This window comes from Microcebus murinus, chromosome 26 (genome assembly GCF_040939455.1).
Source record: "Microcebus murinus isolate Inina chromosome 26, M.murinus_Inina_mat1.0, whole genome shotgun sequence".
NCBI lineage: Eukaryota > Metazoa > Chordata > Mammalia > Primates > Cheirogaleidae > Microcebus > Microcebus murinus.
Window position 1 is genome coordinate 18,565,804 of NC_134129.1, and position 24,707 is coordinate 18,590,510.

The 24,707-nt window shown below is 42.2% G+C and overlaps 1 protein-coding gene across 1 annotated transcript in view; it reads left to right on the plus strand.

Moving 5' to 3' along the window:
• The first annotated feature begins 1,437 nt into the window (after positions 1-1,437).
• The window catches only part of GABRA4 (gamma-aminobutyric acid type A receptor subunit alpha4), a 73,228-nt gene continuing 49,958 nt past the window's right edge, over positions 1,438-24,707 (plus strand). Inside the window, exons 1-6 of the mRNA XM_012743053.3 lie at positions 1,438-1,649; positions 2,091-2,209; positions 18,771-18,838; positions 20,555-20,775; positions 20,955-21,037; positions 23,936-24,079. Of these exons, the coding sequence (XP_012598507.1) occupies positions 1,564-1,649; positions 2,091-2,209; positions 18,771-18,838; positions 20,555-20,775; positions 20,955-21,037; positions 23,936-24,079 (721 nt within the window). The 5' untranslated portion in view covers positions 1,438-1,563. The remainder of the gene's footprint in view (positions 1,650-2,090; positions 2,210-18,770; positions 18,839-20,554; positions 20,776-20,954; positions 21,038-23,935; positions 24,080-24,707) is intronic.

Genomic DNA, 24,707 nt, shown 5'->3' on the forward strand with positions numbered 1-24,707 from the left:
TCCATCATATGGAAATCGGTCCATCATATGGAAATTGATCCATCATATGGAATAGATCCATCATATGGAAATAGATCCATCATATGGAATAGATCCATCATATGGAAATAGATCCATCATATGGAAATCGATCCATCATATGGAAATTGATCCATCATATGGAAATTGATCCATCATATGGAATAGATCCATCATATGGAAATCGATCCATCATATGGAAATCAATCCATCATATGGAAATTGATCCATCATATGGAAATCGATCCATCATATGGAAATCGATCCATCATATGGAAATCGATCCATCATATAGAAATTGCCACCACGGGCATCACTATCAATGTGAAAGACACTTTCTCCCTTGAACCCAGCCAGTAAATTAATGAGAAGCCTATTGGAAATGCTTGTCTGTGTCCAATAGAAACAAAGGTAGAGCGCTTAGGGTTTCCTTTTCAAGCCATGAGTGAACTAACACTTGTTCCCCTTCATTTAAATTTGTAATTTATGTAACTCCCCCCCCTCCTTCAACCTACCGCTTTCTCCTTCCCTCCTCCCCTCCTCCCTCTCCCCAGCCACCCTTGCCTCCTCCCCAAAGTGATCAAAACCTCTGCAAGTCCCTCAACTCTACTCTGAAAGAGGAGAGTGTGGCAAGAGCGACAGGGACTGGACCCGAGGTGGCTCGTCTGCACGCACGCCCCCCCTCGCCCCTGCGCCCCAGAAAAAGGATGGGAGCGCGCGCGCGCGTCGGTGGAGGCGGGCAGAGCGCACCAAATTGGGGGGCTTTGCATCCGTAGCTTTCAGCAAACGCTGCGACCACGGAGTGAGGCTCCAGTCCGCTTCCCAACAGTTTGGTGGCAGCCGGTCCCGGGAGTTGTCAGCCCTGTTACCAGGAAGAATCTTCTTTTTTTTTTTTTAACCGCAGCTTTCCCTCTCCGCCTCCCCCGGGGCGCACCTGCGGGGCGAGGGTCCCGGCGGCTGTTTCTGCCCAGGCTGGGGTCGCTGTCCCGGCCACCGCCGCGCCCCGACCCCGCGCGCAGCCACCCGCCCTGCCTCCACCTGCGGCCGGAGACCCGTGCGCACAGACTCGGGTCCCCAGCGCGCGCGCCGCCCCATTGGCTGCTCCGAGTCCCCGCGCAGGGAGGGGGCCCCGGGGAGGGGGAGAGGGGGCGGCCCCGCGCCGCTGTGGGCCGGCGCTCGCTGGCACGCGGGGCGCGGGCGGGGCGCTGGGGCTGCAGACCCCGGTGGCGCTGGTGCCCGGAGTTGCGCCCGAAGCGCGCTGGGCTAGGCTCGCGGCGCGGAGCCCGGGGTGCGGAGCGGGGTGCGGAGCGGGTAGGGGGAGCCGAGCCCCGCGCCCCCCGCGCGGCGCGGAGGGGGCGAGCGCAGGCAGGGCCCGCCTCCCGGCCCGCGCACCCACGCCCACCGCGGCCCGGCTGCGCGGCGCGGGCGAGTGCCAGCCGCCGTGCGCGCCGCGGGAGCCGCTCTGCCCTCCGCCCGCTCCCTGCCCTGCGCACCTCGAGAGAGCCGGGGAACGGGGACAGGCCTGAAGTATGGCATGCTGCGAACATGGTTTCTGCCAAGAAGGTTCCCGCGATCGCGCTGGCCTCCGGGCTCAGTTTCGCCCTCCTGCGATTCCTGTGCCTGGCGGCTTGGTGAGTTCTCCGGGGCGCTGGGGCTGGGGGGAGGGGGGGAACGGGAGGAAAGAAGTGGCTGCCACCCCCCAACTCCCGGGGCCCCCCTTAGACCACCCGCCCCTCTCTCTGGGGGGTGGGGGGAAACCAGACCCTCCTGTCTGCATTGTAAGATCAAGGCTGGTCTGTGCCCGCGTAGACACGGACAGCGCTTTTAGGGGCCACCCGGGTGCAAGAAGCGTGTGGGTAGCTAGCGGGGCGCGTGTGCGCGGGGTGCGCTTCTCCTGACCGTTTTTTTTTTTTTTTTTATTTTCCTGTCTCTCGCACCCCCAACACCCGAGCCCTGGCCCCCTTCAGCTTAGGGGCGAGCGACTCTTTTCCCTAGAAGACCCGTTTTTTCCCACCTGTCCTCTGAGCGGTTCCTAAAATAACCCCCTCCGCCCCCGTTTTGTGCGCTTGCAGTCTAAACGAATCCCCAGGACAGAACCCGAAGGAGGAGAAATTGTGCCCGGAGAATTTCACCCGCATCCTGGACAGTTTGCTCGATGGCTATGACAACAGGCTGCGCCCTGGATTTGGGGGTACGCAACGATTTCAAACGGGCACCGTGTGTGTCGTCCTGTCTGTCCGTCTCCCTCGGTCTGTCTGTCTGTCTGTGGGAATAGCATTAGGTACGCCTCACGTGCAAAAATGAAAATATTCTCTCTCTCTCCCCCTCCCTCTCTCCCTCTTGCCCCCACCCCACCCCCACCCCTCCTCTCTTGCTGAGACCTGTGACAAGAATGCCGCCCCCACTCGTACTTTCCCATCTCCCTGCCCCCTCAGAAGCCTGGCTTCTCCCCCACACTAATTACCTCCCGGGACCTGATTGCCTGCCGGGTGGGGGAGGTTGGAGAGGAAGAGTCAAAATTGGAAACTTGGGGGGCTCAGTTGCCTGGCCTCGCTCGCTGCGTCCCCCCCACCCTGCCCCCCAACGATGGAGTTTCCCCGGAACCTGGCCCCGCTTCCCCCAGAGCAGGTTGCTCTTGAGGCGGCTGAACCAAAGTCCCCTGTCCTCCCACGTGTCGTGTCCCTTTCCCTGCCAAAACCTGCGCCCGGTGTTCCACCTAGGACAGGAATCTGGGGCACGAGAAGCCTCCTGCCGAGTTGGAGAACCCGGGCCTTTCCTTTTCTGCAGTGGGATGGTTTCTCTACTGGGAGTGGGAGGGGGGCAGGTGGCATGTGCTTCCTTCCTAAGACTTTGGAGTCAGAGGTATATTTCAGCTCTTAATTTCTTGAACAGAATAGTTATAAAGGGCTTAATAGAGGCAGATCCGTTTAACGGTGTGGTTGTTCTTTTTCATATTCATGTTTCCTTTGCATGTGTAATGAGGATCTGTGTGTGGCAAGCTTTGGCTACCCACTAGGTAAGGTTCGTCGCAGAAATCCTGAGATAACGATTCTTAACCCCAAACAGCCTGTCTCAGTCCAATTCAGCGAGGACGAGAGTGACTTGCTAGGGTCCCACTCGTGGGATGGGCCCCCCATCTTCTGGCCTCAACGTCCCTGTCAGTTTCCCACACACGTGCTAGTTACCCTTCCACGAATGAGTAGGAACAAGACAGAGACTCTGTTTTCGAGGAGGAACTCATTATATGCTAGTAGCGGTAACCACAATAATCACACATACCAGGCACTTTACCGGCATCCCCTATGGTGAACCCTCACCGCAACCCTAAAAGGAAGCCACTGGCATCTTCCTTTTGCAGCGAAAAAATGGACAATGCATGGTTTGAGTAATGGGTCCAAAGTGGCAAAGGGGACGGGTGTGGACCCAAGTCAGGTTGTGCAGTTTTAAAAGACCCGCGGCAGACGCGGATGGTAGCAGATGCCCATGTGATCGGTATCGAATGTTAGAAGCACGGCGGGACTGGATGCTCCCTACTGAGGGTGTTTAGAGGAAGATGTGACGTTGGGCAATGGAGAAAGGACAGCATGAGACAGGGGGTGGGAGGAGTGTGGGCCCAGATTAGAATCGGTGGAGATGAAACAGAGTTGGGTGGAGTAGAGCCAGATGATTCTTTGGAGGCTGTCTAGCCTTGTTCCTTCTCATTTAACAAATGAAGGAAGACACTGGGGACTCAAAGGGGAAAGTGATTTGTACAGGGGCACATAGCGTATCAATGATAGGCTGGGATCAGTCAGGTCTTCTGAATTCCAAACCGTCTTTTTTTTCCTGGATTTTATCTAGAAGGTTCTGGGAAGCCATTCACTGGGGGTGTTAATTCGGTCTTTGCCTGTCCACAGTGATCCAGAAGGACCAGTTCCTCCTGGCTCTTTTTTCACATTGCCCCTCCAGGGATAGGTTGCCTGCACTTCACTTGCCTTCATGTACATCTGAAGAGAGACTTCACCACAGAAGTGAATCACTTGTCAAGGCACTGCTCCTTCCTAAATGACTGGGAAATTGTGACTTTAGATCAAAAATAGTCTTGTGGAGAATGTTTCGGATGGTGCGGCACCATTTAAGACCATGTCATATCAACAAAAAAGAGGATTTCATCTGCCCGCCAAGGGTTTAAACCTGGCGTTTCAAGGGAGGAAAAAAAAAAAAAAAGAAATAACCCAAGTATCAAATCACATGTAGTTTAAATATGCATTAGGGAACTGATGTGTCTGAACATAGATGACAGTGAAAAGTTATAAAACTGAAACTGCATGGTTGTGTTATTAAATGTGGAAAGTTAAAATAATATATGCCCAGCTGGTCATAATGCAAGTTGTAACTCAAGAGGAAGAAGAGGTCCATTGTAGACGGATCCTTTTTACTATCTGCTCTTTCCCAAACAATATATACACAATAAGATAAGTGAAAGCACTCAATGGAAGCTAGGACTGGGTTTTGGTTAACTGCACTACTACTAAATGTCTCAAGGACATTATTTATCATCTTGGCAGTTGTACTGCCAAGTGATCTGCATCTCCCACCTGGAGATACTTTTATAGCTTTATGGGAAAGGGTTGAATTAAGTTTACTCTGAGTGTTAGGAGTTAACTAATTATTTAAACATTTACCAAGTAGTATAATGTGGGTTTTTTTGTTGTTGTTATTGTTGTTTTTTTTTCTCTACTCGTAAATATTTGTGGTAGACGTGATTCATTTTTTAGAAGTGGGTCATTCTCTATAAATGCGTAGTATTCCAAAATGCGACAAGAGGCATAGTAATTCTCACCTGCAGAAAAATGTGTTATCTGTTTACATGAAGTTGTGAACTTGTAACCACCGAAAATAGCGAGAAAACTCATTATTAGCACAGACTCTTGGGTGCCACAAGTTTGATCCCTTCTATGACATTTTATACTTTGTGGAAAGTTTGGCATTTTAAAAATGAAATGAAAACAATCCGGATTTTGACCAGTACACTATAAATATGTATACATATGGCTCTCCTTCCTGGTTCCTTTAATCCTACTTCTGCTCTTTGTGGAGCGTTTACTTTATATCTGTTTATACAACTTTGCTGTGTTCCATTTAGAATAAAGCTAAAAGCAAAGATCTGAATTGAAATTGGATGGTTTGTGATTGCTCAGTAGGCCAGGCAGGGGTTGAAATAGATTTGGGAACTAAATTACATATTTTTAACTCAGCAGCACAGCTTGTGATAGGGAAATAAAAGGAACTGAAATGGTTCTCTCTCTCTTTTTTTTTTTTTTTCATCCCTCTAGGATCTCCTCTCCTGTCTCCCACATTCTCCCATTGGAGAAGAAAAGGGGGCAAGGTGAGAAGAGAAGGAGGAAAACACGTTGGGAGAAGGTGGATTGGGACTTCTGAAAGGATGTAGTTCTTTTTGTCTCTGGCAAATCAGTTTCTATCATTCTAAAGCAGCTTGCACCTGCTCGTATTTAATAAGTGACACATAAGTGAACCCTTCCAGAAAGAGCTTGAAAATAATTCCCCCTTGTTCTTGCCCACTCGCAAAACCATTATACGCCTTCTTAAAGACGCATAGCTAAGGTATGGACTAAACCACCAGGAGGTAGCTTAGGAAGCCTGTCCTTACCCCTTTTCTATTTATTGAAGGGTTACACAGCCTTTATTGCATGTCAGTCTTCTGAGCCATATGATCTGTAATAATAAATATTCCAGATATAGAGGATTGCTTTGAATCGCCTCCCATAACCTCTCCACAAGGAGAATGAAGCATTAGAGTCAATTTTGTAAAGTGGTTCACCAACGTAGGAGGACTTCACATTAGTGGAGTCCTCTGTCGTGTTGAAGACATTCTCACATTACATTATTTGCTAAGATGATCACAAAAATGCAAAGAGGTAATAAGCAAGGCAGGCATCATTCCTCTGTTAGAGAAAGGGGCTGGGAATAGTTCCAACGAACTATCCAAGAACCCTACAAGCTAGTGATGGATAAGGTTACAACTCACACCCCAATCTTTAAACCCTTAATCAGGCAGCTGGTCTGTTGCTATTTTACTGCTGAGGCTTTCTTGCTGTTGACCGAGAGTCAAATTTTCCTGAATATAATCTCCTCGTGAATAAGCAAAGTAGGTCTTTAAAGTAAGCAAAGCTACATTTCCCTTAAAGGAGTGAAATAACTATTATTCTAAACCCTTTATAACATTTTGAAATGGTGAGGAAAACATGGAAAGTTGTCTACATTTGTGTTAAGTTGGAATATTTCCCCCACACATATCAAATTGTCCTTGCAATGTTTTTGAAAGAGCTGTATCCCAACTTAAGAATTAAATTTATGTATCATTTGCTAGCTTTATTAATTGAATGTCAACAGAGGATATATTTTGAAAACTATATAGATGAACACTGCAAGTCCACAGGGCAATATAGAGGTAGAGCTTCATTCTCTTCTAATCTGTTCCATTCATTCATTCATTTGTTAAACCAACATGTATCAAGAGACTACTATGTGTCCGGAACAATGTTAGTTTGTGATCTGACACAGACCCTCAAAGATTTTATAGTTGGCGTAGAGAGATAAAAGTAACAAAGAAACAAATAACCAAATAATTAAATGAGAATAACTATTAGACAAACTAACAGCATGCTGAGAGAGAGAAAAATGTTTGGTGAGGGATCTATCTCAGATTTGGTGAACAAGGAAGTCTTCTAAGCCGAGACCTAAAGGTGCCAGGCTTTGAAAGGGTAAGAGAAAAGTTATTCTCGGGCAGAACAATAAAAGCAAGTATGAAAATCTGAAGGTAGATAATAGATTAGTATGATTTAGACAGTGAAAGGAGTCCAGTGTGCCTGTAGTAAGGAAGCAAGAGGAAGAATGTGATGGGATTAGGTTGGGATGGTAAGAGGAGGCCAGGCCATGCAAGCTTTTGGGGATCCTATAAAGGAACTTAGATTATTCCCTTAGTGGATCTGGTAGCCACTGGCATTTTCTAGGTAGAGGGAATGGCATGGTATAACTTAGACTGTAGTATGTTCTGTCTGCTTGCTGCATAAAGAAAGGCTTAGGAAAGGAAATGGGGCAATATTGAAAGCAAGGAGACCAGTGCAGAAACTCGTTCTTTCTTTCTTTCTGGCTCTATTTATTAAGTTGATGTCTGCTTGGAATAAAGTGGTGGATGTAGTGAAGACAGATAAAAGTGGGATTTATGGTTTTTTTTGGAGGTTAAATTTGACAAAGAATTGGTGATCGACTTGATATGGATGGTTAAAAAAAAAGGGAAAAATAAAAAAAAATGAGTCCTCAAAGATTTCTATTTTGAGAAACTGGGCAAGGGTGGTACTATTTAAAGTTATGGAGGACTGCACCATTCCCGGCTCTCACGAGCTCACGCTTTAGTGGAAGAGACAGAAAATAAGCAACAGAAATAAGTAAGATGTAGAGTGTGCCAGACTTCGATGCAATGCCGTGGAGTAATATGAAGCCGGGGAGGAGGTTGCAGTTTTCACTAGGGTACACAGGGAAGACTTCAGGAAGAAGATAATATTTGAAAACTTGTCGTAGGCGGGTAAGAGCATGAGCCACGTTTTGGGTAGGGTCTTCAGGGGAGAAGGAACTCCAAGTGCAAACATGTTAAGCAGGAATGTCAGCGTGGTTGCAGTAAAGTTTAGCAGGGCTGAGGAAAGGGTCAATCTGATAAGAGGCGAAAGAAAGAAGGGGTCAGTGTGATAAGAGAACAAGGTTGTATAAAGCTCTGCAGGCTGGTAAGGACTTTGCTTTTTTTTTTTTTTTTGCTTTGATACAGATTTATTTATTTTATTTTTATGTCAGAAAATTTGGTATATGTTTACAATGGGATATTACTCCATTCTAAGAAATGACAGTGAGCTAGCACCGCTTATGTTATTATCCTGGGTTGAGCTTGAGCCCATTATCCAAAGTGAGGCGACACAAGATCAGAAACACAGGCTCCACGTGTACTCCCCGTCACATTGGTACTGACTGATTATCACTATGGTGCTCAAAGGGCGGGGGTGTTCACCAGGACTTTGCTTTTTGCTCAGAGTCAATTCAGAAGTGTTTGGAACGGGTTTTAGCAGGGGCAAGATCTGCACTGACTAATTTTACAAGACCCACCTGGGCGGCTGTGTTGAGAATGGGCAGTGAGAGGCAAGGGCAAACGCAGAGATGTTTTCCGCAACCTACCAGGCCAGAGGTGATGGACGCTTTGACCAACCTGGTGGCAGAGACGTTTGTAAATGTATAAGAAATGGTTGCCTTCTGGCTAATTTTTTTTTTTTTTGGACTTAAAGTCAACAGATGACAGCTAAAATGTGAGATGTGAGAGGAAGGGAGGTGTCAGTGCTGACAACAGAGTTTCTGACTTGAAGACCTGGAAAAAATTAGAGATGTCAAGACTGTGGCAGTTGCAGACTAGAGGCGTGGCTAAAAAAATTTTGTATGTGAGTGTGGTACGTTTGAGATGGCTTTTAGATGCCAGGTAGAGGTGCGCTTGGGGTTCCGGATGATCGGTATGCCAATATACGTGGTATTTAAGGCCATAAGACTAAAAAGACTGCCAGGGGAATTAAAGGTGGTAGAGAACACGTACAAATATTGAGTGCTGATGTCTCCAGTGTTGAGAAGTGGGGTGAGGGGAGGAAGAATTTCTGTTCCACAAAGACTGAAGTAGCAGAAAAAGCAAGGGAGTAAGTGTAAGTAAAGCAAAAGGTGCTAAGAAAGAAAAAGAAAGAAAGAAAGAAAGAAAGAAAGAAAGAAAGAAAGAAAGAAAGAAAGAAAGAAAGAAAGAAAGAAAGAAAGAAAGAAAGAAGGAAGGAAGGAAAGAAGGAAAGAAGGAAAGGAAAAAAGAAAAGAGAAGAAAGGAAAGGAGAAAAGAGAAGAAAAGAAAAGAGCATTTCAAAGAGGAGAAAGGATTGATTAAGTCAAATACTCCTGACAGATTAAAAAAGGTAAGAACTTTAATTTGACCACTAGATTTAGCAATGAGTACATCCTCAATGATTTTGACAAGAGCAGTGTTTTGGTGACATGCTGAGTATATGGAAGTGTAATTAGGTATGTTCAGGAGAGAACGGGAGAAGTTTTTTTTTTTTTTCCCTGAGCATTTGTACAAGCAAGAATAGAAATGGGACGGTAGATGGTAGGAAGTCAAATCAAGAAAGCTTGTTTAAAGATGGGAGAAATAAAATTAGTTTTCCAGTTGGTGAGAACAATGCTAGAGACAGGGAAGAGCTGATAGTATTGACAAAAGGAAGTGTGGGTCCTGATCATGAAACCAAATTATGGTGGGTAAGGGGGTAGATAGGAAGGGAAGAGTTAGAGGCAGTCTGTATAGTTTCTTTTCAGAAGTTTAAATATAGAAGGGGAGAAAGAGGCGAGGCTGCATTTTTTAAAGATTAGACTATATCGTGTTTGTGAACTATTGGGCATAATCTAGAGGGAAATTTAATATTAGAATGGAGGAGAGGCCGGGCGCCGTGGCTCACGCCTGTAATCCTAGCTCTCTGGGAGGCCGAGGCGGGCGGATTGCTCAAGGTCAGGAGTTCAAAACCAGCCTGAGCAAGAGCGAGACCCCGTCTCTACTATAAACAGAAAGAAATTAATTGGCCAACTAATATATATAGAAAAAATTAGCCGGGCATGGTGGTGCATGCCTGTAGTCCCAGCTACTCGGGAGGCTGAGGCAGCAGAATCGCTTGAGCCCAGGAGTTTGAGGTTGCTGTGAGCTAGGCTGACGCCACGGCACTCACTCTAGCCTGAGTAACAAAGTGAGACTCTGTCTCAAAAAAAAAAAAAAACAAAAAAAAACACAACTCTAGAATGGAGGAGAGAGATAACTGAAGGAAGGATGCCCTTGAGAAAACAAGAGAATATGGAATCTAAAACACAGATTTACTTTCTTATGCTATTGGTTTATAAAAAGAAAAAGGCAGAAGAAAAAAAAATGTACTGGCACTATCATATAGTTACATTTTCTTTAGGGTAAGGATGTGCAAAATGCATTTGGTGTTTCATGAAATAGGTACTGTAAAATCCAGATCATGAAATATTAGTAAATTGGTGGATGTTTAATTAATACTTCCCTGGGTTGTTAGAATACTTCTACTATAGATGAGAAAGTCATCAGCTTGCCTTTGTGTATCATTAAACATCACCTGCTGTATACTCTAGGCTTTTTAATGTATTTCTTCCAATAAACCTCAGGTACACAGAATTGAAATCTGGATTATTAATCCTTGGTTTATGACACACTCTCCTTATTGGCCCAAGCATAACCTTCTTTTTATATGTCCATCTGTTCGTTCATTTATTAAAATATAATAAACACACTAGTTAAATCATCAACCGGCAAAAAGTACAGGAGCTTGACAACAACTTTTATTCTGCTATGTGGTCTTCCCCATCCTATGTTCCTATTTTCCTCACCCAAGTGAACCACCATTCTGAGTTCTTTCAAAATTATTTTTTTTTTAGCTTTCCTTTAATGTTATTTTAGGTCGTCTCTGTTTTTTAAAGTACATTTAAAATGTTTAATTATTTTGAACTTGCTATCTATAATCCTCTGATGCTTTTTTCCTTAATTACGTATTGCTGAGATTCCTATTCCTATTGTTGCCTATTGCGATCGATCATTCATTTTGACTGTTATGTGATATTCCCATTGCATAGGAATCAGCTTATTCATCTGCTCTGTTGGCAGTAGACTTTTTGCTTGTTTCCAAGATTGTGGTGCTGTGAATATCCTGGCCCAAATTTCCTGCTGTAAATGTGCAAGAGGGTTTTTTTTTTTTTTTTTTTTTGCATATATATCAAGGAATAAATTTTTCTGGATCTTAGTGTAAGTAGGAGTTCAGCTTGACAAGATAATGCCAAAGTATTTTTCATGGTGAGTTTACAAAATCAAACTCCCGTGTGAAATTTATAATGAACATGAGATTCAGAATGCACATACCCTCTTTAGCAATGAGTATATACACATACATGTATGAATATATATATATATATATAGAGAGAGAGAATATATATAAAATTGGTATTTCTCAAAATGGTGTTCTATTGTGAAATGATTTGACATTTTGTGATGTCTATTATGCTCCAATATGATTGAGCATCTTTTCAAATCATTATTGACTACAAGAATTTCCTTTCCCTGAATCGATTGTTTTCATCTTTTGCCCATAATTTATTATCGCTGTTGTTGTTTGTGCTTTTCTTACCGATTTGATAGCTTAATTATTTACAAAGTAGACTAGGATTGATGGGAAGATTATGTAATACAGGAGGCACTAATCTTTAATGTCTTCTAAATTAAACAACCGTCTAGAATTCTGTAGTGTTTTCTGCTTTCTTAGTGATACCAATAGATATCTGTTGTCTTTGTTTTATATTCAGGAAGTCTAGTATTTCCGCATTTGTAAACGACAAGCAAACTTATAGATTTCTTTGTATATTTCACTTAAGATTCCTTGTTGTTATTGTTGTACCTCTTGAGTACTTTAAGTCTCCTCATTTTTGGGGATACACCACTAGTGTTTTGTAAGATGTAGGTGGATGCATTTTGTATGTGGATGGAGAATTAGAGATATTTCCTTAAGTGGGGAGAAAATGTGGAAAACAAGGATTGACTAGTTTCAAGATCAGCAAGACACCTTAGGTCTCTCTTATGTAACAGCAAATTGTACAACATTATTGGAGATGAAATTGAAAAGTGATACCACACTTTAACTAGCTCTATACTGCTAAAGGAAACAGTGGGAAATTATCTGATACATTGTTAATTATCTTTGCACTTTCCCAGCAAGTTAGATTCATTAACTAAATGGGAGCACTTCTCCAAATCTGATCTTGCTGGTCTTGGCTCTTGCTTTCAAAGACTGTCGAAAATCATCTTGTTTGCCTTATAGAATGTCATCATATTTGGGTGATTAAAAACCATTTCTCTATTACCAGAGTAATGGATGTCTTCGATTGTCATGCAAAGCATATAAAACATGTCTTTTTGGTGTTACACCAATGCATATAAAATTATGGGTAAAACTTCCAAGTTCAAAATTAGGTGGTTTCTATGTAATTATGCTTTTATTAAGGTCGATTTGAGCATTTAAAACAGTAGTATTAGAGGAAGCGTCTCTAAGAATTGTTCTTAATTGAATAGTGGCCATTATTCATTGGCAACTGATTTATCAGAAACCTTCTACATTTAAGGCCCGGGATTGCTTCTGGGAGAAGACACAAATATAAATTAGACATAGTTTCCGATTTAATTGAGAAATATTTTTAGCTTAACTGTTGTAGCAAATGAATCACATTGATTTTTTTTCCTTTTGACGGGTTTTAAAATCACTATTGGGATGATATTAAGATCTCAATGAAACACGTAGTTTATTCAGCACCTAATATGTACAAAGCACTATGCTAGTTTGGGACTTCAAAAAGGATTAAGGTTTTGTGTTTGCTATTAAAGGTAAAAGGACAGACTCAGGCAGGTTGTAATAAGAAAAGAAGCAAAGCCATAAAAAAAAAAAAAGCTACAGGCACATACTTCATGAACTACTCATGAACAAAATAGGAGATGTAGGTATATATAGCATGTTATATACTATATATAAGATTCCATATTGTTTAAGTGATTGATTATTTTATGATACAATACAGTGTAGCAAAGCTAGAACACACTTTGGAGATCAATGCAAGTGGATTAGAATTCTGGCTCTGGTATACAGTATTGAAGCTCTGTGAGCCCAGGGGTTAAATCCATAAAAAATTTTCATGATCATAGCACTTTTGAGGGTGATTGCGAAGGTTAAACGAAATACCATGTGGGAAGGGCCTAGTAGCTTGCTTGGCTCGTAGTAGACCTTCGATAAATAGTGACTATTATATCTCTGTTTATCGTTCTTTGGAAAACACCCATCCCCCGTTAGCAGTTGTACATATACCTCCTTGATCTGACCTTCATCCTCACTGCCATGCACCTAGTCGGGGCCACTGTCCTGGTCTCCCACCTGGGCTACTATGGCAGCCTCTTGCAAGAGCCCTTCTTCTACTCCTGCCTCCCCGTAATATACCGTCCATGTAACTGCCATTTTGGTTTCACAAAATAATAATAATGATAATAATCCAATCATATGATCCCCTTACTTCAAACCCTCAGTGGCCCCCCCGATGATCTGGGGATGTGACTCAAACTTCTTGCCACAGTCTACAAGCAAAGACAGAACCAATCTAAACATCAGGGGATGCAAACTCGGGGAGAGAACACAGGAAAAAATAGCTAACCTCCCTGTTCGCTTGCAAGGGCTGCCGTAATAAAGCACCGCGGACTGGGTGGTCTAATCGCAAAAGATTTATTTTTTTCACAATTCCAGAGGCCAATCAAAGCGCTGGCAAGTTTAGTGTCTTCTGAGCCCTCTCTCCTTGGTTTGTGGATGGCTGTTGTCTCTCTGCCTTCACATGGTCTTCCCTATGTGTGTGTCTGAGTCCTAATTTCTTCTTTTTTTATTTATTTTTTTTATTTTAGCGTATTATGGAGGTACAAGTGTTAAGGTTACGTATATTGCCCACGTCCTCCCTCTCCCCTTGAGTAAGAGCTTCAAGCGTGTCCATTCCCCAAACGTTGCACATCTCACTCATTGTGTTTGTATACACCCATCCCCTCCTCCCCCCTCCCACCTGCCCGACACCCAATAAATGTTATTCCTATGTGTCCACTTAGGTGTTGATCTGTTAATACCAATTTGCTGGTGAGTACATGGGGTGCTTGTTTTTCCATTCTTGAGATACTTCACTCAGTAGAATGGGTTCCAGCTCTACCCAGGAAAATACACGAGGTGCTAGATCACTGTTGTTTCTTCTTATAAGGAGACCAGTTGTATTGGATTAGGGCCCATGCTAATGACCTCTTTTTTAACTTAATTATCCCTTAAAGATCCTGTTTTCAAATACAGTCACATCCCAAAGTATTGAGAGTTAGGACTTCACCATATTGATTTTGGGGAAATGTAAATTAGTCTGTAATACTTCTTTATGCATGTTCCCATCTTTTTTCTATAAATCCATTTCCACATAATTTTAACAACAGTCACCATAATAACATATATTATAAATATGTCTCTTAAAAGATGCTACTTTTTATAACATGGACTCAGGGGTAGATGTTTTGTCCCCCGTACCCTGGTTTTCATTCTGGTTTTGTGGCTTTCATTTCTTATTATTATCCTCTCTCTCTCTCCTTTGCTTTGCGTCAGCCCCACTGGCCTCTTTTCTAGTCTTTGAACGCACTAAGCCTTGTTCCTGCCTCTGACTGTTTCCCCATTCAGTTCTTTCTGCCTGGAATCCAGTTCTTCGGCTCTTCCAAGGGCTGGTGCTCACCCTTTAAGTTTTGGTTTAAGAGTCGCTGCTTTGAGGAAGCAGCTCAGACCACAGTGGAGAGTAGACTTGCCAGTTTTTTTCCTGTTAGAAATGATAGCATTCTGGGCCGGGTGTGGTGGCTCACGCCTGTCATCCTGGCACTCTGGGAGGCCAAGGCAGGAGGATCGCTGGAGGTCAGGAGTTCAAAACCGGCCTGAGCAAGAGTGAGACCCCTGTCTCTACTATAAATAGAAATAAATTAATTTGCCAACTAATATATACTGAAAAAATTAGCCGGGCATGGTGGCGCATGACTCTAGTCCCAGCTACTCGGGAGGCTGAGGCAGGAGGATAGCTTGAACCCAGGAGTTGGAGGTTACTGTGAGCTAGGCTGACGCCACGGCACTCACTCTAGCCTGGGCAACAAAGCAAGACTCTGTCTCGAAAAGAAAGGAAAAGAAAAGAAAAGAAAAGAAAAGAAAAGAAAAGAAAAGAAAAGAAAAGAAAAGAAAAGATAGCATTCTGTCACTTGATTTATTTTTTACTACCATGTTTCCCCAAAAATAAGACAGGGTCTTAAATTTATTTTTCCTAAAGAAGACACCTTAGGGCATGTGTCCTCAAACTACGGCCCATGGGCCACATGCCGGTGTTTTTGCCCATTTTTTTTTTTACTTCAAAAAGATATGTGCAAAATGCATAGGAATTTGTTCATAGTTTTTTTTAAACTATAGTCCAGCCCTCCAGCAGTCTGAGGGACAGTGAACTGGCCCCCTGTTTAAAAAGTTGGAGGACCCCTGCCCTAGGGATTTTTTCAGGGGATGTGTTATTTTTTTAAACTACGGTACAACCATCTCCATTGATTCAAATAGAGTGAAGTCGTCTTCTTCTGGAACATCATCCTCACTCTCCAAACCCTGAATCCCATCCTGAATGTCTTGCGACTCTGTTTCCTTTAGAACCACCGGCCCCGATCTCTCCTGTGGAGCACTAGAGCTCTCACGGGGCGGATGAGAAGGGCTGCTCGTGTTCTTTCCCGCTCCGCGAGGACACGCATGGGTTGTGCAGATGTGCTGCGCAGCCACACCTGTCACTAGGGGTTATTTTCATAGCCACGCCCACCACTAGGGCTTATTTTCATAGCCACGCCCATCACTAGGGCTGATTTTTCATAGCCACGCCCATCACTAGGGCTGATTTTCATAGCCACGCCCATCACTAGGGCTGATTTTCGGGGTAGGGCTTCTATTGCGCACATGCTTAGAAATCCTGCTAGGGTTTATTTTATGGGTAGGTCTTATTTTCGGGGAAACACGGTACTGCATTTATACTCTGACTGTCCCGAAAGCATGTTAACTCCTGAGTCAGGGAACTGTTTACCACTGTGGTATCAGAATCTAGCATGGAACCTGGCACACAGCTGTGCTCATTCATTGCATGTTTACTGAATGTCCGTCCCAATGAAATCTCTTTACCAAACACCTGTTTTTAGAATCTTACTCAATCTTAAAGATTCATGCAGTTATATAAGGCAAATACTGAATATCATCACCAACAAAGACTGAGGTTATAATTCTGAGCACAAAACATTTTTCAAGAATCATTGTCTGTTTGTTCTCGTGATAGTTTCCTTGATTCAGATAGAATCATATTATGTAAAAATTTGAAAATTGTTGTTATTATCATGGAATCGTTATACCCATCACGATTAGCATGTAACCCACACCTTAAAATAAAGTTTTAAAGAAAAATATCGTTGGCCTAATTCCCCCTCTCCTAAACTCCTCCCACTCTCTTGGAATACCAATGGTATTAATATTTTGTAGGACACAGTGTGGTAAATCCTGTTCTAGGAAACAGATGAACACTGTCAACTAAAGTTGTCAACAGAGTCACCTAGGACCTTGTTAGAAACTGTGCAAACTGTCTGGCCCCACTTTATGACTAATAAAAAATCAGCATATTTGGGTTTGAGGTCCAGCAATTTGTGCTTTAACAAACCCTCCAAGTGATTCTGATGTAAAGTTTGGGAACCACTGCCCAGAACTGACCTTCAAAGTAACTTTTGATTTCTTAAATATCTCATGAAATAGTCTAGTTGTCCACATGTAACCAATCTTAATTGTTCTCAATAATTTATCTCCCCTTGCCCTGACTTGCAATGACATAATGTTTCTGCTTTTTATTTTTTATTTTATTTTATTTTTTTGAGACAGAGTCTCACTCTGTTGCCCAGGCTAGAGTGAGTGCCGTGGCGTCAGCCTAGCTCACAGCAACCTCAAACTCCTGGGCTCAAGCGATCCTCCTGCCTCAGCCTCCCCCTAGTAGCTGGGACTACAGGCACGCGCCACCATGCCCAGCTAATTTTTTCTATATATTTTTAGCTGGTTGATTAATTTGTGTCTACTTTTTTAGTAGAGATGGGGCCTCGCTCTTGCTCAGGCTGGTCTCAAACTCCTGACCTTGAGCCATCCTCCCGCCTCGGCCTCCCAGAGTGCTAGGATGACAGGCGTGAGCCACCGCCCCCGGGACCTTGTTACTGCTTATTAATACTTTTACAATTGCTTTCACGAAGCTAACATAGTGATTTCTCCCACTCTTGGACCTATTTGAGTGAAATCGCCATCTTCTAGGGTTCAACACAAATTTCCTGCTTCCTGGATTACCTAACTATTCCTGGAATAATTTGGCTTTAATGAGCTTATTACCACCGTTTTGGTGTTGTTTCCAATTTCTCATTCAAATAAAAATTTAATTCACTTTTCTGCTCTCCAAAGATGTAGTTTTTTTTTCAAAAATTAATACTCATGCTACATCGGCCTTATTATAGACTTTTTCTCTCACTGTACTGCCAAAGGCTATGTTTTTCTTAGGATGCTTATTCAATAAAGAACTTTCTCGTTTTCCCTCAAGCTATCTTTCTTCATGTGGCTCTACATTCTTTAGAGTAAGAAACATTTGGATTCATTTTTTATGAGGATTCCTTTAGCTCTAGGGCAGGAAGTGCCACCAACGGCTCTTTATCTTTTTTGGCATAAATCCAATTTCCCAATGAGCGTCCAAGAGAGATTATTTTATCTTCATAGGAGATGTTGCTCTTTCCGGTTATGGAGTGTCTAGCCCCTGGCCATACAGTGCTATAAACTATTGTTTAAGGAAATGATGTACAAGGGAGCAACAATTTTTGTAGTTTTGTGAGTAGTAAAATCCTATATTATCTATAATAACAACTACTATCATTATCGAACACCTTATGTTCTGGAAACCGGGACAGGTGATTTATTGACATGCATTGTTTCAGTGAATATTCCTTAAAAATCTTTACCTCTGAGGACTTGTGACTCGGGCCAGGTCATACAACTAGACGTTAGAACCAAGTTTGAACTCCTGAATTCCTGATTTTAAGCATTATGCGCCCAACTCGGATTGTGTTAAGCCCCGATTGTAATCCTTTGTCAAGAATCTGTGTCAGTCCTGTTGACATTATTGCTTCCACCTTTCTTCTCATCTGCCAAAAATGCCTGAAGTACTTCCCTGGGAACCAGTCTTCCTCAGACGTTGCAAAGAGTGTGAATAAAGGCCATTATGAGAAGCAAAAGGGAAACTCCCATGGAATGAGTGTCTTCATGAGAGAGAGTCACTGTGCTCAGCATCTCATTTCAGCAATTCCATTTGATCCCTATCAAAATCTTACCTGATATGAGCAGCCAGTGCTCTTAAGGGACGAAATGACATGCCCAAATCGCACAGCTGTGGGTGGCAGAGCATGACAGGTGTGACTTGTAGGGTGTTTGTCTCCCATCCTAATCACCAGTGGATGTTGTGGCTATTGTTAAAGATGACAAGAATCATTTTTTTTTTTTTTAAAGTTGTTTGCCAGTATCCTCAACTCTCCCAAGACAAATTCCTTACAAACATTATGGTTTTTCTCCTGTTTGCTCCTGGCCACAACATTTCCTCTTTTTTAATAGCTCCCTTCTTTATAGAGAGACCCATTAGATGATGGACTATAAAAAAAAAAAAATCACAAAGGTTAAAAGATTTCGTGCCTCTGCATTGCTTGTTGTAACAGTTCCCAGGGGAGATGGATCCTTGACGAAACAAGGTTTCTGGTAAGTAATCGGGGTTTCTTTTCTGCCCGTAAGTAGACGTCGTTTTCTGGTTTTGTTGTGCGTTGGTCTATATATATATATAATATATATATATATATTTTTTTTGGTAGAGATTCATTATCTCCTTGGAAACTTAAGATGCTTGTAAAAACATGATATGTCATACCTGTATTTACTCTTTAATTATCAAACCCTCCCAGCCTGTAAAACTGGTAATTATTTTTTCACACTTATTTACTTCACACTTACTAGGTCCTGTTACGGAAGTGAAAACAGATATATACGTCACCAGTTTTGGACCTGTTTCTGATGTTGAAATGGTAGGTGTTTGGGAAATTTAATCCACTCTTTGAGGCTTGAAGAGAACAGGCAGAAAAGACAGCAATGAATATTTATTTATTTATTTATTTATTTTTTGTCAGCCACACAACGCTGGAAAGCCAAAGAATGGCCTAATTAAACTTAAGGGTGTTCAAAGAGTAAGACATTGAATTTGGATTTCATCTTCAACACTTGAGTATCTGTTGACTTGGCGTCATTCTCAACAAAGAGAAGAACGTTCTTGTTGCTGGTCCCATAGCACAGCCTTGTGTATAGGTTTTTGTTTTTGCTTTTTTCCTTTCTGGAAACTATCGTGGAGGAAAAAAAAATAGCAATTATAATTAGTCTTGGTACACACTAATTGTATATACTGTATCTTAGTCTTAATTGCATTTAGTATTTCATGTTGATCCAATCTCTTGTTGCCCATCCACCTTTCCCTGCCTCTCATGCTTGCTTGCTTTTTTTCTTTCTTTCTCTTTCTTTCTTTCTTTCTTTCTTTCTTTCTTTCTTTCTTTCTTTCTTTCTTTCTTTCTTTCTTTCTTTCTTTCTTTCTCTCTTTCTTTCTTTCTTTCTTTTTTTGTTAGTCTTGGTACTCACTAATTGTATATACTGTATCATAGTCTTAATTGCATTTAGTATTTCATGTTGATCCAATCTCCTGTTGCCCATCCACCTTTCCCTCCCTCCCTCCCTCCCTCCCTCCCTCCCTCCGTCCCTCTCTCCCTCTCTCCCTCTCTCTTTCTCTCTTTCTCTCTTTCTCTCTTTCTCTCTTTCTTTCTTTCTTTCTTTCTTTCACAAAGTCTCACTCTCTTGCCCAGGCTAGAGTGCCGTGGCGTCAAGCCTAGCTCACAGCAACCTCAAACTCCTGGGCTCAAGCGATCCTCCTGCCTCAGCCTCCCTAGTAGCTGGGACTACAGGCATGCGCCACCATGCCCAGCTAATTTTTTCTGTATATTTTTAGTTGTCCAATTAATTTTTTCTATTTATAGTAGAGATGGGGGTCTCGCTCTTGCTCAGGCTGGTTTCGAACTCCTGACCTTGAGCCATCCGCCTGCCCCGGCCTCTCTCATGCTTTCTTAAAGAGCTTAGGAAACCATTCACCGGGTCAAGAAGCATCTATGCACTCAGTTGTGCTATCTTACATTCAATATATTTAGTTTGTACGACAAAGAACCTACTTTACTTTTTCCCTTGACTCAGAGCTCCTAGTGATTGAAACTCTTGGGTTATTTGACTAATTTTTAAAAACTTTGTGAAAATGAAATTTATCTTTTACAAATTTTACTTTGTCTTTTTTAAAAAAAAAAAAAAGCCTACAATTTTATGGTTAGTTGGACCATGATGTTTGTTACACCTTAACTGATTTTTGCTATCTGGTCTCAAGTAAAACACAACTGCAGTTACCTGGTGCTGGCAGTTTTATTAAATTACAGTAATTTATTCTTAAATGATTAATACATGTGGTAATTTATTTATCTTATGAATGTAGAATATGAAGGTTTTTTTTTTTTTTTTTTTAGGATGGACATAACATACTCTGATTGCTGAGAATCTCTTTGCCCCGTTAATTTAAGATCATTTCTGGTCCTATTAATTTTTTTAGGGTTGTCTTTTTTTGTGAGTGGAAAAGAGACTGGAACTTAATGCTTTATTGCTGCACGCTTGTGTCTAGTCATTTGTGACTCGAACGTATCTCAAACTAATCTCCCTAGGAATACACAATGGATGTGTTCTTCAGACAGACATGGATTGACAAGAGACTGAAGTACGATGGCCCCATTGAAATTTTGAGACTGAACAATATGATGGTAACGAAAGTGTGGACGCCTGACACTTTCTTCAGGAACGGGAAGAAATCCGTCTCACACAACATGACGGCCCCAAATAAGCTTTTCAGAATCATGAGAAATGGCACTATTTTATACACAATGAGGTAGCCATTTCGTTTTTCTTTTTGTCCTTCTCCCATTGTAATCCTTTCTTCTCTTTCTCCTTCCATCCCTCCCTCCCTCGCTCCTGTCCTTTCCTCCCTGCCTTCCCATTTTAGAATCTATAAAGTTATTTTTTGAGAAAAGATTGATTTAATCGCATTTTTTTTTTTTGTCATCCTAGACTCACCATAAGTGCGGAGTGTCCCATGAGATTGGTGGATTTTCCCATGGACGGGCACGCGTGTCCTTTGAAATTTGGGAGTTGTAAGTTGTGACACAAATGTTGTTAGAATTTATGCTGGCCTCAGTAAGCTCATATATATATATATATATATGCATAATATTTTTCATAGTCCGACATTTAAATCATTGTTCGTGACAAAAACGGTTGAGGTTTGAACCTTAGGGGAATGTTTATTAATTTATATTTTAAAACAAATAAAAAACTACCCTCTCCCCCTCCCCACCCACAAAAAAAAAAATACCCAAAAGCCTGTTTATACAGAGAGTCTAGATCAGGCGTCCTCAAACTACGGCCCGTGGGCCACATGCGGGTGTTTTTGCCCGTTTTTTTTTTTTTTCTTCAAAATAAGATATGTGCGGTGTGCATAGGAATTTGCTCATAGTTTTTTCTTAAACTATACTCCGGCCCTCCAACGGTCTGAGGGACAGTGAACTTGGCCCCCTGTTTAGAAAGTTTGAGGACCCCTGGACTCTAGGTGGTTTGGGACATAATTAATTGGTGGACAATCACTGGTGAAATTTAGGGGACCCCTGAACTCTGCATGTTGATAGTGTGACATGGAAAGTACAAATGATATATATGTGTCATTGAACAGTTTCTGTTGCAAGTAGAGTCCTTTTATAGCAGGCTTGGAAAAAGTCCAAAGAAAGTTCAGGGCTTCCCGACCACTGTGGAATGGGTTAAAATAACAGAAGCTGAAAGTGGGTGAAACACGGCCCGAGCATAGTAAGAGATGTGGTCTCAGATAATTGTAGCTCCCTATAGAGACCACGTTAAGGAGTTTGGGTTCTGTCTAAAAGCGGCGGGAAGCCTTCAGGAGGGTTTTTGCAAAAAAAAAAAAAGGGCATGGCTTGCTTTGATTGACGTTTCGTCACTTCACTTTTCTATGGAGAACGGGTGGAAGAGAGGCTGGAGCGGAAGAGTTGGAGCAATAATAGCACAAGCACAAGCAAGGAGGGAGGGGGAGGGGGTTAGCCGAGGATAATACTAGAAGAGAAAGTGTGTGTGCAAACGTGTGTGTTTGGGAAATTTTGCTGAGATGAAGGCCAGAGGATGGGATGAATGGCTAGGAAAGAAGATAAGAAGATTCCTTTTTTCCTCCAAGCTCCCTTCTCTGAGATGGAAGCAAAATGTGATTGCCTTTCTAAGGTCTGCCTTTCAAATTTTCAATTCAATCAGAATCTACCAAAAATAGACGCTGGCTTTTACTATTGCTTCAGATTCTCAGCGGCACTGATTGTGAAGCTGCTGCACGCTGTGATCCTCGCTGGCTGCTTAACTTAATGAGACGCGGCAGTCGCCGTTCTTTTTATAACCCCCAGTAATCACGACATTCAGTGGGCTCACTCGAGGCCGGAGAGAGCCATTTGTTCACTGACCAATGATTCAGTGAGGGAGGAAAGACGCAGAAAAATACATAGAAGAGGGTGATCTCATTGGGGCCAGAGATAAAGATCCATTTTGTGTTGCAATCCCTTAAATTTCACCCAAGATAGTTCTTCTCTAGAGAGAAAGTCCTTTCCACCCCCTACTTCCCTCTACGTCTCGTAGAAGACATTCTTCCGTGAGAGTGAACATAGCTGGGGCTCGGTCAGGGCTTGCTCTCATGGAGTAAAGATACCACGTCTTGGAAGCTGGCGCTTTCCGATTGAGAATTCAAAAGAGACACTTCATACCCAGCAAGTGAGGATTCTTAAGTACTTTGGAAAAGGGAGAAAATAGCACTATTTAGCTCTTGTTTACGATTCAGAGGAATGAGAAACCCAGGGAAGAACTTCGAAGGCTATTCTAGCAAGGTAAGGTGGCCAAGAAAAGGCTACCTGGTCTACAATATCATAGACAAGAACGTAGTATACAGGGGGCTTTAAAGGGTTAATGAAGTAGGAATATATTTCTGGAGCTAAACCCCGACAGACACGTAACTGTGTAATGCTAAAAGACAACGCAAGTCTTACAGTTTGTTTTGCGAGGCCATTTACAGAGATAGTCTTCTTAGATATCAACTCTTTTTGCAGAATGAAACAGTTCCATCAAAGACCTGCTGTGCTCTAGCCATTTTAGGAAGGTTTTTGGGGGGTGGGAGAGTGGGGGGACGGTTAGGGGACCCACAATTTATTTTGGTTCTTTTGAAGTTACTTGTGTATAAGCCAAGCTGTCTGCTCCGGGGCCTGGTGGGCAAGCAGCTGGTCTACATTTGCACGGAATGCCCAATAATAGCAAACAGGCTTAAATTGGTACTGGAAGGAATTTGTCAAAGACGGAAGGAAAAATGTCCTGATGGTAAGAGTTTAAAGGTAGGGGAACTGGTTGCTTAATTATATTCCCTGGAGAGCTTCACAAAGGGCAAAGCAGTTGTCTCTGTAGGATGGTTTTCTGGAATGGGGTGGGTGTTGCCTAGAGGCAGAGTCTGCAATGGAGAGCTCTCCCAACAGTAGGGTTTGTTTGCTTTTGTGGTTGTATTATCACTGGCAGCCTCTGGTACGTTTCTAAACAGCAGAGCTGCATTAGGGTAGAAGTCAGTATTGGTCAAGCCCTGGGAGTGAATTAGAAGTGGAAGAATTAGGGGTTTAACGGCACTGCTATGGGGTGTAGTGCGTCTGCCTCCCAGCTACTTATGCTATTAACGTGGAAACATCCAAGTGCACTGGTGCACATGTAGCATTTCAGATGCCTCGGTTTCCGTCTCTCCTCCTCCGATTTTTTTTTGGCATAAAAGCAGTAAATCCTGTTGAGTTGCAAGACTGTTTATTTAATCTCTACAGTTTTCCGAATCTTGAACGTGTTTGAATAAGTCATAATGAACATTGTTGGTATCTATCCTGTATTTCTTGAACATGTACTGTTTTTCTTAAGTGCGCACCACCAACGTGGGTGAAAAAGGAAAACCGACTCTAACCAAGTTCTGTGCTCTCATGCAGATGCATATCCAAAGAGTGAGATGATCTATACCTGGACAAAAGGCCCTGAGAAATCAGTTGAAGTTCCAAAGGAATCTTCCAGCTTAGTTCAATATGACTTGATTGGGCAAACAGTATCAAGTGAAACTATCAAGTCGATTACTGGTGAGACGTTTAATGATTAAAGTCAATATGCTACCTGGCATTAGCAATAGTGTTTACTCCTCACTTTTTCTCTGGAATATCTAGTGTTTTCAGGGAAACAGCAAAAAATTTCCAGAAATAGAATTGATGCATAAAATCACAGCTCAGGATTTCTTTGTTTATAGTTATAATCTTATTTTAGTTTACAATAAATTCTGACTTGGTAAGATGTGAAAAGTGAGTTGGGTTTTGTATTTCAGAAATGAAAATTCAGTAATAAAATATGTTAACACTGTTTCCAACCGAATTATGAGGCAGGAAGTCTTATTTCTGTGGTGCTTTTCCAAAAATCTTTTGTAATTTTGTCTAATTTCGTGGCGCTGCCTTCCTTCTTCTTTCCAGAGTAAACCAAAATCTGAAAATTAATTTTAAAAGTATATTAAGAGTATACATTAAAGTCGTCACACTGGAAGGTGGATGGTTTTTATTGATGATTCTTGGTTTGTATTTGCTTTTTGAATGTGAATAGAAAGAATCATAGGATTTAGTTTTTATCGTACTTAACGGGAAAAATTGGCTGATTATTGCTTGTTTTAAAACCATTCCTGTATCCTCTAGCCATCTCTAATAAAAAATAAATAAATAAATA